The sequence below is a fragment of the Ammospiza nelsoni genome, chromosome 8, assembly GCF_027579445.1.
Source record: "Ammospiza nelsoni isolate bAmmNel1 chromosome 8, bAmmNel1.pri, whole genome shotgun sequence".
NCBI classification, from domain to species: domain Eukaryota; kingdom Metazoa; phylum Chordata; class Aves; order Passeriformes; family Passerellidae; genus Ammospiza; species Ammospiza nelsoni.
Genome location: NC_080640.1, coordinates 26,368,738 through 26,384,653, shown reverse-complemented (window position 1 = coordinate 26,384,653; position 15,916 = coordinate 26,368,738). Strand labels below are relative to the sequence as shown.

Genomic DNA, 15,916 nt, shown 5'->3' with positions numbered 1-15,916 from the left:
TTTACCAACCCATTGTTTGTAGTGCTTTGCAACATCCACGTGGATATGGGTGCTATGGTTGCTTGCTGTGAACTTAAGTTGTGTTTTTTCCTTCAGTAAATTGTTTTATCCTGTGTTCATGTGTAATCTTTTTTCCTTGTTTCAGCCTTAATTCAGATACTGGCAGCTGCAGAGGCTGGACGTGATATTGTGTATTTTACCTTTGGAGATGTGGAGCTGATGCGGGACATTTACAGCATGCATACTTTTCTCTGTGAGAAGGGCCAAACTATTGGTGAGCAAAAAGAAATCTCTGTGTGCACAATAGAGATATGACCATCTCTCTAAGTAGAAATTTTCCAATATGCATTCTTATCACTAAGTGCTGAACACAAGGAAATGAGTCTCAGTTTGTTTGTAGCTGTTCCCAGAATGGGGAACTCTTCTGATTTGGGATCTACTGCACAGTGCTAATCAGTTAGAAGACTTCTAGATGCTTTTCTGATTCACTTAGGAGTAATGCTGAGAATTTGAAAAGTAGAGGTAATGTGGTAGGTAGAAGATTTGCAAAAGCTTTTGATATAACTCAGTAAATCTTTGAAAAGGGAAAAGCTGCCTAGGCATTCTTGATACAGGTTTGTCTTCTAGTGGCTCTCTCTTGATCCTGCAGGATGTGGTCTGATGTGTTATTCAGTTGCAATACAAGAAAAGCAGTGTATCCATTGCCCTATTGTAATTTTTATGTGTCTTTTAATTTCTGGCCCAGAAGCACAAAGCCGGGTAATTGGCAATACATTTGTAAGTAATATGTATTCAAGCTTAATGTTAGGATAGATTGTGCAGGAAGTTGAGGGAGCCCATCCTATCTTCTGAACAACCTGCAGACATTCCCATTTACACAGTCTTCTGCCTCCTCTGTCACTGCTCATTTAGAGATGCTCCTAGCCACTGTCTCAGTGTGCATGTGCATTTCTAGCCCTCCTTTGCAATCATACATTGCTCATTTGGCATGTTCTCACATGGTGTTTAATGACTTCTTTTTGGTTTTTGAAGGGGACATTTATAGGCTGTTGCTGAGATACTACAATGAACAATGCAGAAACTGTTCTACTTCAGGACCAGATGTCAAGCTGTACTCTTTCATATACAACACCCTTGAGTCCTATGCACATTCTACTGATGATGAGGAGGAGGATGAAGAAAAAGGGTTGTGTTTTGAAGATTAAAGTAAATGTATTTGATCAGAATAATGTTTCTCTCCTCCCACTGGTATATTGTGTGAATTGCTGGACATAATGAATGAGCTGGCTTAATTTATATTGACTGCATTGGTAGTTATGTATAACACCCAAACAAAAAACCCCACAAACACCTTTGAGAGATGAGATTTATTTGTTTGATGGTTTGATACATGAAAACCTTGTTCATGTGTGTACAGAGAAAAATTCTTTGGTAAGTCTGGTTTGCATTATATCTTGTTAAGTAGAATATTTTGGTACATTTCCCTTGAGATTGCTAAAAACCTTCAGATTTCCCTGTACTCCTTTGCCTTTATTTTTCAGAGCTCTTATGTAGATTTCTCATGGAGGCTTACAGCTGGAGTACAGACAGCCATGGAACTCCCCGGATGATGTTAGAGAGAAGCATTTTAATGATTGTTCTTACTGAAAATTGTCATAATCCTTAGGAGTGTCAAGGTACCATTGGTGTTGTTACCAAAGTTTTCCTTCTTTTGACTTAAAATATCCTGGGTCTAATTAATTTTTTTAAAAAAATTGTTAAAAATTGAAAAGTTCTGGGGCAGTCAAGAATGCATTTCACAACTGCATGGTCTTTACCAAATTAGACATAAAAGTTAGCATAAAGAAGTAGAGAAAGAACAATAAGCATGGAAAAATGAGAAATGTGACCAAAGCTGGAAGCAGAAGGAAAGATTTTCACATGAAACTCTTCAATACCATTTTATTGGTGCTATCTGTTACCACATTGAACAAGGTTTTAGTCTATTGGAAGTTTCTCAAGGTTCACTGCTTCTGACAATATTTGAGTTAAGGTCTGCTAGTTATGTTCATATTGTCATATCAGTTCTCCTCTCAGTATGCATATGTGTGAATGTAAGATCCCCATGGGATATGTGAGTGAGGAAACAAATCACATATCAGTGGGAGGAAAGTCTGTTGGTTACAGATAAGAACATGAGGTCTTGTTAGGGATTTCTGCCTGTGTCATTTTAGACATGGGAATAACAGTGAAGTGTTGGCAAAACATTTTAAAACCTGTGCTTTTACTATCTGTGAATACCAAACTAGTGTTGCTGTAGTACATTAATAGTTTACACAAAACTGCAGATACATCTGTGATAAAACTTCTTCAGGTCTATGTACAGGGCAAATCCAGTGAGACTTTTTTCTGTATTTAAGCCCAGATTGTTTCAGCCCAGATTCCTAAGTTTAACCTCTTCTGTGTTAGATTTTTATTGTTTGTCATAGTTGCTATTATGAGTTAGCAATACAAGTAAAACCTGCAGCAGGAAATGTAGTGACCTACGTTTCTTAATCAATGAATCCTTTTGAGTTATGTCAGATAAAACTCTCCAAGCCTCAAACACACCATGGTAATTAAATGCTGGAAGCTGTTGGCAGTCTGGCTTAGAATAAATCACTCACTGCTTGATCTGCTCTGGGGGAAGCAATGGGAAGGAGTCTGGGTCATTTATAAATACCTTCAGGGAGCTGTACCTTGGCATGAATTCTAAGTGGGCAGCTTGCAGGTCTGTTACTTACTTGGGAAGTGATGGACACAGAGGTTTCTTCCTGTTCTTCCCACCAGGTGTAGTTTTCTCCACCCCCACCCATTCTGAGAAAAAGATTTTGGCTAGAATTTCAGGCTTTTTTCTGTGTTTGCAACCTGTGTCCTCAGATTTAGCAGAAATCTTTTCTCCTGCTCCTGGTGTTTCAGTGTTGGCTCAGATTCTGGCAATAGGAATAACTGTTTTATTGACTCTTATTTGAGCATTTAGGTTCAAGTATGGTAATGCTTCTAGATGCATTGCTGATGATAGATGTACCCTGGGAATTATGACAAGTGATGGAAAACTGGTGCTATCAGCCAAACCTTTTTCACCTTACTACTCAGGATCTCATATAGAAGAGATGAACAGAATTTGTTCCTAAACAACTGGAAAAAAATACAACAAAAAGCTTTAGATGGCTAGAAATGACCTCCCCTTTATTATATATAAATACTTCTTTAGTGCAATGTAGTCATTGTGAGAAGTGATTGGTCAGGTATGAAAAATGTACCAAAATATGATGGAATGAAATTTTACTTCAACTCTAGAAACAGAAAAAATTGACTTTGGAGAGATTCTCTGATGATCATATTATAGGTATGCAGTTAAAAGAGTTCTTGCAGTGTCCAGTGCTTCCAGGATGATCCTAGTCTTTTTATGCACTCTGTAGTTCCAGTGATACTGAGCATTTTCTAATATGGAAAGAATGCCTTTTGTTTGAGATCATTCATTAGGATATGTTTACCATACCTTTTTCTCTAGTGAATTATGCTTGTATGGACAGGAACAAAGGAGAATAACTTCTTTTTCATTTCATGTGTTGTCTGAAGAGTGATATATCCTGGATTCTATCGTGTGTTCCTGATCTCGTGAAGGGCAACATTGTAAGAATGCTTTGAATATGATTTTGATCACAGGCAGGCTGAAAATTACTTTGTTGTTGTTTCGTTTTTTTTTTTTTTAAAGCAAAATAGCCCAGAATTAGTTAGCAGTGGTGTTACATTCCCATGATGTTCTAATTCAGTAAAGAGCTGAACTGCCCAGATTGCTGCATGTCAGCCCAATAAGTGCTCTACATCTTTCTTTTTCTCCCCACCCAGCACTCCCCCTTTCCAAACTCCCTGAAATGTTTCCTTTAGCTGGCAATGCCTTCGGTGCTCTGGGGGAAGTGGTGTGGAATGGAGATGCCAGTGATCTCCTTGTGCAGCCTAGGAAGCTTCAGCTTCACCCTTTCAGAAACCTGGTGATGGAGTATTCTAGGTTTGGGATTTTTTATTATTTTAGGGATGTTTGCTATATGATTTCCAATAAAAATTCACTTCCTACCAAAACTTTTGTTTTATACTTTTTAGCAGCTGAATTGAATGCTTAATATGAAACAACAACAGGCAGTCATGTCGATTGCAATGTTGCCTCATGGTCAAGTTTGGTGTCTGAGCACTTCTGTTGTTCTACAGCTCTTGCAGCTAAATTGCTCAGTTTTGATGTTTCCTTATCCAATGAGGAGTATCCAATACTGTATATATTAATTTATAAACTGTTAAAGTGTTCCTGAAATTCTTCTAAACTTACAGTTTATGCACCATTATATTGTATTGATTTTTCTGGATCTGTATGCTAATGTTTACAGAATTTTGTAGGAATACAATTAAAAAATTCTGACTGAAGCCATGTTGTGTAATTTGTCACTTAATATACTTTCCAGGACAGAAGAATTCCAGCACATTTGAATGCACAGGGCATACAATTGCAGATAGTTCTAGCAGTAAACTGACACATAACACAGAGCTGAGAAATTATTCTTCCTGTACAGTATTGTGGTGGTTGCTTCTGTCTGCACAGCACTGTAAAACACAATTAGCTACTGTAAATGGGAAGAGTGTCAGTATGAGTGTGATGTGAGGTTTCATCCATGTCTATGGCCATATGCAGATATTCTGATGTTTCCAAGCTTTTGATAAGCAAGTAAATGTTGGATTAGTCATTGAAATTCATGAAGGAAATGTCACTAAATAAAAGCAAATAACACCCTAAAAATACGTAAATAATTAACATGTTGTCTAGGGGTTTTTATGGTTTGTAAGAGTGGGGCTGAAATCCTTCTAAATAAAACCATTTCAAACTTTTCCAAAAATCTTGTTTTAAGGATTAATTTTTTAGCATCACAGGAAATTAGGATACAAATATAATTTGATTGCTCCTAAGGTTTTATATGCAGCTGTGCTTCTGAAGTTTGCAGTGTTGATACTAAAGGATTCTGTCCATCAGACAGCAGCAATGGAAGCAGAGATGGTGACTCACAGACACGTCTGGGGGAGCAGGAATGAGCAGGTGGCTGAGCAGGGAGCTTCCTGCACTGTGTCCAGGTAACTCTGCTCATGGAAGTGGCCAAAGGGACCCCATTTTCACTCAGTGTTTGGCTGGGTGAACTGGGGGTGCTGGGCTTTGGTTGCGTGACAAGAGGGAAGGGAGGGAAGGGCTGATGCCTTCATGCTGTACCTTGGAAATCCCAGGTGCAGGGGAGGCAGAAGGTGCTCCCATTGTGCTGCTGCAGTGCAGGAGCAGCTGCCAGTCTGTCCCAAGCTGTCCCTGATCTCACTGTAATCAGCAAATACCCTCATGAATACACTTGAAAAGCAACCATGGCCTGTGGAGATAACCCTGGGGATAAAGCACAAGTGCAAGGGCTGCTTCACCATGGACATCTCCTGGTTTTCTCCAGTGTCTTCCTGCTTATATCAGTGTTTGGACAAAGGAATTCCAGACACCTGAATTTCACAACTTTTCATGTTTACCTTCACAGTCTGCATCCTCTCATCCTCAGCAGCTTTCTATAACAGAAGGATGGACAGATGGATGTCAGACTTTGGGATTCCAAAAGCTGTTACAAACTCTGTCAGGTTCACTGAGGTAATTGTATATTAGCCAATGTAGGGTGATGCAATGTTTGCTCTGGATGGATGACTTGGGTTTTTTCTTTCTTTTTATTTTTTTTTCTTTTTAATATGTGCTTAAAGCTATCTTTTGCTGTTTTGTGGCACCTCTGTGACAAGAGTGAGAACATCCATAAAATCATGGAGACTGCAAGATGCAACAGCTGTCTCAAATGGTTAGGTTTTTTAAGCTTAGAATTGAGTATTTATGATCTTGTTTTGTGCTAACAGTGTTTCATGCTCATTTATCATTGCTTAAGTGAGTGTGACCTGGAAGTTGCATAGGAGGTATTTGTCACTGATAACTCCATTACAGCAATGCCATCAATTTGTGCTGAGCTGAGCTGTCAGACAGGCTTTCATTGCCTGCTCCTGCTAAGTGGCCCTTGGTCTGCAGCTAAAGGAGGCACTGGTGTGTTCCAAGTCCTCTTGGTGACACTGTGGGATGTGTCTGGGTGTGTGCACACTGTGCTGTGCGTGCACACACATTGAAGAAGCTTTAAAGGAGCTGCCATAAACTGCTGGGGTGAGGATCATTGCTGATGTAGCTCATCAGCTGTAAATCTGGGAAGCAGGGGACAGGAACCTAGAGAGATTGCACTGTCTTGATGAACTGGCTGTGCTTGCTGGCTCTCTGTGTCCACGGTTCACACACCTCAGCCTTTTGCAGTCAGCTGTCTTCTCTCTTTGATGGACTGTACTGAAAACTGCACAGATGATGTGCCTAAAAATGACATGTTCTTGTGCTGATTTTTTTTTTCCTGTGGTTTTTATTCATTAATTAATAGTAAATTGAACAGGTGATATTAAAGATGAGGGGATTTTCCCTTTATTTTTAATTGTTGAATAGCTAAGAGAACCACTTTGATGTTCAAATTTTTAAAGAAATGGAATACAATGAAGGCATTGCTCCATTGGGTGTAAAACAGTAAGAGTATGCCTGGTTGGATAAAGGTTACTGAAAAGCCTCACCTCCTTCTGCCCAAGTGATAAACATTGTTTTGTGTAAATCTCCTCTTGAAAAATCCATGTGACATGCAGATAAGGACTCTGTCTGTACAGAGCTTACCACAGAGGCTTTGTCTATTCTGCTCTCTGTGGTTTTCACTTGGAAGGCCCAGTTCAGTAACATCTTTTTTATTTGCTTTTTAGAGATGCCTTCTGTAAATGATAGGAATTTTTATACGTACTACAGCTGCTTCCTTTTGTAATTAATATTATCATAGTGAGATTCTGCACAGGTAAAAGCTGTATTTGCTAAATACGAAGGGCAAAAGGACCTCTGGACCAGTGAGGCCGAATTGTTTTAAAAGTCTATGTTTATAGTTAACAAGAAACAATAATGTGCCATACATGATGTTACCAGTTTGGATCCAAGATATCTGTATGTATGTTAGCATCTAATCACTGTCCCTATGCAAATCCTGAACTTTGATTCCAAGGCTATTTTTGCAGGAAGGCAGTAATGACAAATTAAAAACTGTTTGTTTTAATATATCTGTATGCCATCACTTCTTAATTATTTCTGACACCTTAGCTAAATGTTACAGGCATTGTGGGTGTTTTTGTCTGGAAGGACAATGTTTGCTAGCTATAATTTACACTCAGGACAACATCTGGAGTGCATAAGGAATTAAACCCCTGTAAAGCCTGTCTGGATGGGCTCTGTAATGGCTTTTGAGCATCTGAAATCTTTTCAGGGTGGTTGAATATGCTAGGAGGCTGCAGGGGAAAACTGCAATCTTCTTGCTCAAAGACATTGCTTTCACCTTTCTTTTACACTCACTTGATGGAGATAGAGAATTACTTTGATTGTGGGGAACTGTTACATTTATTCTCAGAAATTGCTAATAGTATTTGTTAAAAAAATAAACCAGGAAAGCAAGGACAGAATCAGGGGCAAACTTCAATGTTTTCACATTTCTTACAGTAATATTCTATAGTCATGCTCTCTGAATGTGATGCTTAGATTCTCTCAGAAATCATCATCAAGACCAGCTATAAGGGGGGTGAGGATGTATGTTCCCAATTAGCCTTTCGTGTCAAAGTTTTCAGGTCTTTGCAAAAAAGGCAGAAAACACTTTCAGGAGGCAAATGATTTTTGTTTCTGTGTTCCCATTTGCTGGGTTGCCATCTCCCATGTGTTGGTGTCCAAGCAGAAACACCTGTATGGGTTTCCTTTGGTGCCTGTTTGATTGATGTTTTTCATTTGTGAAAGGCTGTTCTGACTAAATCCTGACAGTAGTCTTGCTTTGCTTACAGGGGAGAAAAACCACAAGGGTGATATTTCTCTGAAAACACCAGTGTGAGCTCTGACCATAAGTGTCCCAGTAAGTCATGACTGTTTTGGAGCTGTGTGGGGAAATTACAACGTTAAGCACCATACCATGTCTAGAATCTTGCAACTTTAGAATTGGAATAAGAAAAATAAGGAAAAATTTCTCCAGGCTACCTGGTTGGTTGATGTTGTTTTGCTTTGTGTACCTGGAACACCAGAGGGTAGGTTTTCCTGTTTCTGTGGGCTTGTGCATCTTCACCAGTAACAATGCTCCCATATTAATGGGGTCCTCTCTTGTGACAGTGAATAACCAGGCCAGTGAGGGGCTGGATCCATGTGTAGGGAAAGCAGGGTGTCCCCTCAGGCTTGGCCTTGCAAAAGGGACCAGGGTCTATATTATATAAGCACTATATTAAAGATCTCTTCCCAGGAGTTTGACCTGTTCCACTCTTGTGAATTAATCTCTTGTGCTATTTCTACATCAGGTATTGCTATAAAGGGACATTTAGGAAAGTTCATGATCCTGAACTGTGTGAATTATCACTAAGCAGAGAGAAGTTTTGCTTACTTCCATTTAAAAGGGGAGGGAGCTAAATAAAATAAATTATTTGTCTCCACTTAAGATTTAGATGTAGTTTATGACATCTGCTTTAGAGATGCTTCAGAAGAATCCTCTCCATGGCCTTGCATCAGTGAGGGCTTGGCTCCTCTGCACATGTACAACTGCCTTTCAGCTGGAAGTTGATGGGAAGTGCTGAATTTGCTCTTTTTTTCATTCATCAAAGCATCTTGGCATACCAGATGCAATAAAGGCACTGTATAGATCAAAGTGTTTCATCATGGCACAAAGTTAATTTTGCCAAGATTTGAAGACTTATCTTTTCAAAATGAAAGGTTGAGAAAATTGCTGTGAATAGCTAAAATCCTGGTATTGAATAATGACAAAATTTTCTTTAATGTAGCAGGAATCGATTGGATCTAGACCAAAATGTCATGAAAATAAATTAAAGTAATTGTGAGTGTTTCACACCCTTTTATGTAAAGGATAAGGTCCTAAAAATTGTATTTTCAAATCCAGAATTACGTCTATCTTCAAAATGCCTCCATTGTTAGGTAATTATATCATTGCAGTTTAAAGTCATTATTTTGCCTGTTGCCTGAGGAATTTTACAGCAGAGCAGTATTAATAAGATGCCAGGAGAACAAATTCAGTAACTTAATCTCTGTCATAAATTGAACTCTTATAAACAAAGTGGCATTTTCATTCATAATTAAATGACCTGCAGCAAATGTAGGTCAGGAGTGAAGGGATGTTTGATTTTCCATTCTGTGGAAAATCAAAACTTTTGCATTTTAAGGAGAAAGGTGAGAAAAAATTCAATCAGTGTCTTCTGGACATGGATTGAACATACCACAGCTTTGAGAAAAGGAGGTTCCTAATTCATGCACATTGTAAATCTCAGCTAAGTGGCATTCAGACTTTACAGTTGGTGATGACAATTCCCTAAGCATTCAGATGAAAAAAGAAGACCTACTGATTGACTGAGTCCACTCTTTCCTCATTCTGCCAATTCCATGTACACAAAAACCAGCAGCCAAACCCAGCAGATTGGATTTAAAATGCAACAGATTTGGAGCTTTTTTTTTCCTTATCTGAAATTGGACTACTTGATTGTGAGCAATCATGTGGATGAGATGTTTCTAATGACAACTAAATACCTCCTAAAGTCATATGGCTTCAGCCTCTCTGGTTCTAAATCTTTTCACTGAATTTTTTTGAGGTGGTTTTGTTCTAAAGTTTTTGAAGTCTTAAAATTGTTTCCAGTCATTGGCATGAGACCTGGAAACACTCAGATGAACCTGCACCTTCTGCATGTGAGTTTTGGAAGGGGTTTGTTACCCTGACTTAGATCAGGAATGTTCTTTGCCTACTAGGAAAAGCTTTGGCCTCAGGAATTTGAAGGGTCTCAAGGCTAATCAAATTTCTGTTTGCTTTAGATAAGCATCCCCTTCTTTTTCCCTCAAATTTTGATTACATATGACCTTCAGAGAGCCTCAAAATGTTAATAAATTCCTCTGAAATTGGTTTTTGTTACAGTCCAAGGTAAAATTGTACCCATGGGAAATGCTTAATCTATGACCAAAATAAGGCATTTGTATACTTAAATGAGCAGGGGAAGGCTTTGCTGTTCTGAAAATTCATGGCAATGACCTAACAGAACTATGTCTTAAGGGAATTGAATCCAACTTCAAATTCTGATCTCTAGGACAAATAACTCCAGGTATTCTCTGCTGTCCTAATATTTCTCCAGGGCTGAGAGACTTAACACAGGCAGCAACTAGTGGCCCAAGTATCATACTGTTCTATTTGGTAGTTTGTGTCTTAAAGCCTTTCCAAAACCAAGTATTGGTAATACATCCAGGTGAGGGGAATTCTCTGAAGTGGGCTGAAGGACAGAATGAGCCAGAATGACTCCATGTTTCAGAAGCCTTGATTTATTATTTTATGATATATATTACATTAAAACTATACTAAAAGAATTGAAGAAAGGATTTAATCAGAAGCCTAGCTAAGAATAGAAAAGGAATGATAACAAAAGCTTGTGTCTTGGACAGAGAGTCTGAGCCAGCTGACTGTGATTGGCCATTAATTAGAAACAACCCCATGAGACCAATCACAGATGCACCTGTTGCATTCCACAGCAGCAGATAACCATTGTTTACATTTTGTTCCTGAGGCCTCTCAGCCTCTCAGGAGAAAAAATCCCAAGGAAAGGATTTTTCATAAAATGTGTCTGTGACACTTTTCCTCGCAGAGGTCAGACACTGCTATCAGTGCAGTCCTGTGGCTGAGACCCGTGTGTGTTTTGTCCCGCTCTTGAGAAGTTGTAATTTCTTGCAAAATCCTCTTTGTTTACTGAAGTGCTTGCCTTGTATTTGTGCTCTGGGCAGATGGCTCCTCAGCAGCGTCTGGCGATGAGCTCAGCCTCGCCCAAAGCTCTGCCCTGGCTGCGGGAGGAGCCGTAATTCAGCCTGGGGGTCGCTCCCAACGAGCCGCTGGGGACAGCGTGTGCCGGCCATGCACGGTGCCCTTAGAGTACTGACTGAAGTGACAGAGCCACACTCATTTACTTAAGGCTTGGGCTAATCACAGTCCCCAGAGTGACGTGCAATCCCCACTCTTCAGAGCTGGATCCTTCTCGTGCTACAAGCTCCGAGGTGGTGGTGACTGAGGATTATGATTTGCTAGCAGGATTGAGGAAGAAGTGACAGGTGAGATTTATTTCTCACTTGCCAGACACCTTTACAGACTTTTCAATATTTTTCTGTAATTGGCTTCAATGACAGCCTCCCACAGGCACTATACTCATCCAGGGAATGGGTCTATGTAGGAGAGATCTGTTTGTTAAGGCAACATCTGTAATTGCCTTAGGCTGCCACGGATATAGCACTAAAACTCCAAACCTGGCATCATTACAGCCAAAAGTCATCTCACTGTGGGTCCTGCCTTTCACTTAATGATGTTGTTCTTCATGTAGTGTTCTGTGCATTGAAGGTGATATTATGCTTCATCACACCAGGATTTCATGCAGCTCAAAATGCCTTCAAATGGAGCTGTAGAGGTACTCTTTCTACGTACATGACACAAGCACAGACACCCACAGGGACTGGCCTGCAGGGACTGGAGAGCTGGACAGTGCCACAGTGCTGTGGCTGAGCCCCACACCTGCCTCATGTTAATCAGCATTGGAATGATTCTGTGAGCTCAGTGTTATAGGTGAGGACTTTGTAAAACAGGGATCTGCAATGTGACAGCACAGACTGCACAGCAAACTGTTCTGAAAGGGATTTAGAGCAAAGCTAGAACAGTTTATTCCATGATAATAAAACAAGCCCCAAACTGCATACTGGGGGTAAGTTTGGGGTGAGTTGTTGCATTTTTCTATGGCACCAACATTTTTCTGAAAATGTATTTGGTGATATGGTGGCTGCTAGTGGATCAAGAGTTCCCCATGAAGCAGGGACAGTAAGCTCACCTTGGTAACTGAGATGCTCACAGGTCTGCTCACTTCAGCTGTTTCCTCTTTACAGGAAAACAGTTGAACAGTTTGCTGACAACTAAACATAAAGGAAGCACAGAGCTTGTACAGCTGTGGAGCAGAAGCATTCTTGAATACTGTCCAGCTGAGTTCAGCACTGTGAATGTAATGTTTCCAAATGACCACCATCAGGAAAATAAGAAATTATTGTGGCTCTCCATCTAACAGTTTTGATATTCCCAGTCCACCCCTAATCCTTGGGTATTTTACATTAATACTTTTGCAGATGGTCCCTATGGGTCTGGCACCAGAATAGAAAGAGTTGGGAATGCCAGAGGAAAGTGTTGGAAATTACAAAGTTTCAACAACACAACAGGTCTGGAGTGCAACTCCAAAGGATCCCATTGAAAAACATAGATAAATTTTTTGTTCTGAAAAACAGAAGTAAACAGAAAAGCCTGGTTCGTTATTGCAGAATAACTCAGTAGGGACAGTGCTTCTAAGGGAACTCTAGCTTTGAGGCACAACGTGGTGTTGATTAGTGCAAATAAAGCTCTTCAAGAGTCACCTTTCAGCAATTACAATTAGACACTGCCACTGTGGCTTCAAAAGCTTCATTAGCAAACCCTGCTCCTAGTGAGAGCTGTAAATCTCAGATACCCCAGAAGTTTTAGCTGTTGGAGAACTGTCTTCCCTTATTTATTTTCTTCCAAATGAAAGATAATTACATATTCCTTTATCTGGATAAATAGCATTAAAAACCAAAATAGATCCTCCTGAAGAAAACACAGCCAGTGGTATGGTTCTAAAGAGATGAGGATAATTTTCCAGTTGAATATGATGAAGTCAGGGCACGTTAAAATTTTATTGTTACCTAAAGCAACAATCTTAACAAAATGCAGTGTGGTTTAGATGTAGCCAAAAGAAAAGTATCAAAAAGAATTCTTTGTTCTATTTTTGTTAGGATTCTCTAATGAAACACCTGCAAATACTGAAAACAATTTTCTAGCAGTTTTCTCCTAATCCACAAATAGAAGATGATGATATTTTCAATTCTTTCTTAGTTAAGGCAAGGGCACTTGGCAGTGCTTTGTTCTTTGTCATTGTGCCAAATACTGGCAGGCTCTTTTGCAGTGTCAGTGGTGATCTGTTTCCACAGTTTATGGGAAGACTTCTTGCTGATTTGCCTGCCAATGTACTAACTTCCCATTAAAATAGTGGGACAAATTAAGTTTAGTGCTCTTGCTAATTTCCACATGAATTCATTATTTGGCAGCTGTAATAAATGTATGCCAGAGTTCCTCCTTAACCTACATATCTTTCTGACTCACTCACTGCTTTGTATATACTGTAGTTGTTTACTCTAAGAATTTAATGAAAATACCATGAGGTATCGAAGAAATAATTACAGCAACTGTTGCTTTTTTTTTTTCTTGTAGCTGTAATGGGCTACTTTATTAGCAAAGACTTGGGAAACCAAGAAGAAGTTGTGTTTTCCTGATTTTCAGTCAGCTCTGTTGTCTAGCTTGTCTCTCTCTAACAGATCTGTAGCCAGCCAAATGGATTCCCGCAGTTTGATTCTATCCAGAAATATGTTTGGAGAATAAAATCACTTTAAAATAATCTATTGGCCAAAATCAATCAAGGAGCAGTCTTGGGTGCTACTGGTCTTCCAATAAAACACTCTGTACTTGTACCTGTTTTCTCCAGAGCATCACAGTCTGACATTTTGGAGAGTAAGTAAACCCAAGAGAGCTGTTACTCAGATAAAACAATCAATATGAGTTTGTCTGTTGACCAAATAATGATGGCTTGCTTAGCCTTAGGTTTGACATGACTTCTGTTGTGAAACTGGTACAAATCATAGGTGCTAGCTTGGAAGGAAGCTTGGAGGTCATCCAGGGCTCAAATCAGGATCAACACTGGGATCACCCTAGGCTGTCCAGGGCTTTGTTCAGCAGGGTCCAGATGCCTCCAAAGATGGCATTATGTTTCTGGGTCCCCTTTGTGATGTTTTTTATCCTCTGAGTGAACACAGTTTTCCTTGTGCCTAGATGGAACCATTTCTATTTCCCCATCTCATCCTCCTGCCATGCAGCACTGTGAAGAGCCTGGCTTTGCTGGCTCTGTGTCCTGCTGAACTCCCTCCCCCCAGGTGATCCCTGTGTCTGAGGAAAGGGCAGTCATTGCTTCCCTCCAGCTCCTGGCTGTGCTTCAGCTGCCACAGCCCAGCATGCTGCTGGCTTTCCCTACTGCCTCACATTTAACCTGCCCAAAGCAAGGAGCTGTGGAACTGGGACTGACTTTTCTCCCTCAGACACCCAGCTGCACATCTCCTTTATCACGGGAAGTTTATTCATGGAAGTCAGGGATATTACTGAAGCTTATGGCACACGGAGCCAAGGTTTCAGAAAGCAAAGGGAACAGAAATAACCCATGAAAAATTCCTCATGTGACATTTTCTGCAGGAGGTGTCAGATGTAATTAAAATACTTCTCTTATGTAGGACTGGGGTGAGGGAGAAAAGCTTGATAAATTATTTGTTGACAAAGAAAGGGATTAAAAAAGGGTTTTTGCACATATTTGAAATGTCTACCTCTCAACCCCCTCCAAAACCTCTCCTTTGAAAACTGACTGAATCATTTGTTGCAGCTGTTTGGTGTGGGCTCAAAGGCTTTTAGGTCTCAGATTTAAATGTTAGACAAACATAATGACCAGAGTCCTGTGTGACATCCATGTTAGGCTCAAAGTGAAGGCAAGTTTTACGGTTTCCAAATTGCCTTGCTTTGAGAAGGAGTGCTGCTTTAGATTTTAACCTCTGTTAGTTTGTAGTCTGTGTGTAATAAACACATGGGGGAATAAAGGCAAATGGAGTTTCTGGCTTGGCCTAAAGAGAACTTCTGGTCAACATTGTCTCTAGTGGAATTACATTACCAACAACAATGAAGAGTTGCCAAAAATACATAAATGTATCAATCTCAGGAGGGGAAGCTATTAATGAGATTGTCCTTCTGTGAGTAATCCTGTACCCCGACCACCTCCTATGAGATTACCCTTTGAAAAAACAAGCCCACTGAGAAGTCGTGCTGTGTTGGAGAGAGTTGTGTGGAGCAATTAACCTCAGGAAAAGCTCAGTGCTGATTGCAAGTGGCTGCTGATCCACCAAGGAAAACGCTCATACCAAACCCAGGAGAAGACAGGAGCAAGGCATTAGAGGGGTGTGCAGCATCATACCCTGGAACAAGGACATTGGGCCCTCAGTGGGCAGCACGGTGAGTTTCCAAAACCAGCTGGGCTCTAGTTTTGTTAAAACATGCTTTGGGTTATTTAAACAGGTTGGATCTAGTTTTGTTAACTCATGCCTGAGTTAAGACAGAAATGAGGCAGAAATAAGTAAGCAAACTTGTTAGATTCACACTGGTGCTACAGGACATAAGGATAAATATAAAAACAAATCATGATGAGGCAGTGTGTCTTTCAGCACAGCAGGCAGTTTCACCTCTGACAGCACAGGGGTGCTGTTGTGACTGTCCTGTGCTGTACATTTTATCCAGTACAAAACTTTTCTAACACATAAGGTTTCCTCACTGCAGAGCTGGCATGAGAACCATGCAAAGCAAGCTGCCACATCTGACTCTGTGTGTGCTAGGAATTGCAATTATGTTCAAAGTTTTCATTCTGCTGATGGATTTCCATTCCAGCTAATTTTGAAGTGTGATGGTTTAGCAGGAAGCAAAGCCAGTGTGTGGATCTCCCTTTGGCTGGCCGGAGGGAGAGGTAAGTATACAAGTGGACACATAAATGGGCAGGTAAATGTGAGTTGTAAATGGAAATTTTAAGGATTGAAATAGGAATTGTGGGCAAATAGCTTGTTGTCCATCATGGTCTCACTGGA

At 40.1% G+C, this 15,916-nt stretch overlaps 1 protein-coding gene across 5 annotated transcripts in view; it reads left to right on the top strand.

Annotated features, from left to right (window-relative positions):
* Window positions 1-4,904, top strand: part of PARG (poly(ADP-ribose) glycohydrolase) — a 62,542-nt gene extending 57,638 nt beyond the window's left edge. For 4 of the 5 annotated variants that reach the window (XM_059476580.1, XM_059476579.1, XM_059476578.1 and 1 more), the window contains exons 17-18: window positions 146-274; window positions 1,033-4,904. In XM_059476580.1, coding sequence (XP_059332563.1) covers window positions 146-274; window positions 1,033-1,205 — 302 coding nt within the window. In that variant the 3' untranslated portion in view covers window positions 1,206-4,904. The remainder of the gene's footprint in view (window positions 1-145; window positions 275-1,032) is intronic. The other variant, XR_009418850.1, reaches the window with a different exon arrangement.
* Window positions 4,905-15,916: the final 11,012 nt, after the last annotated feature.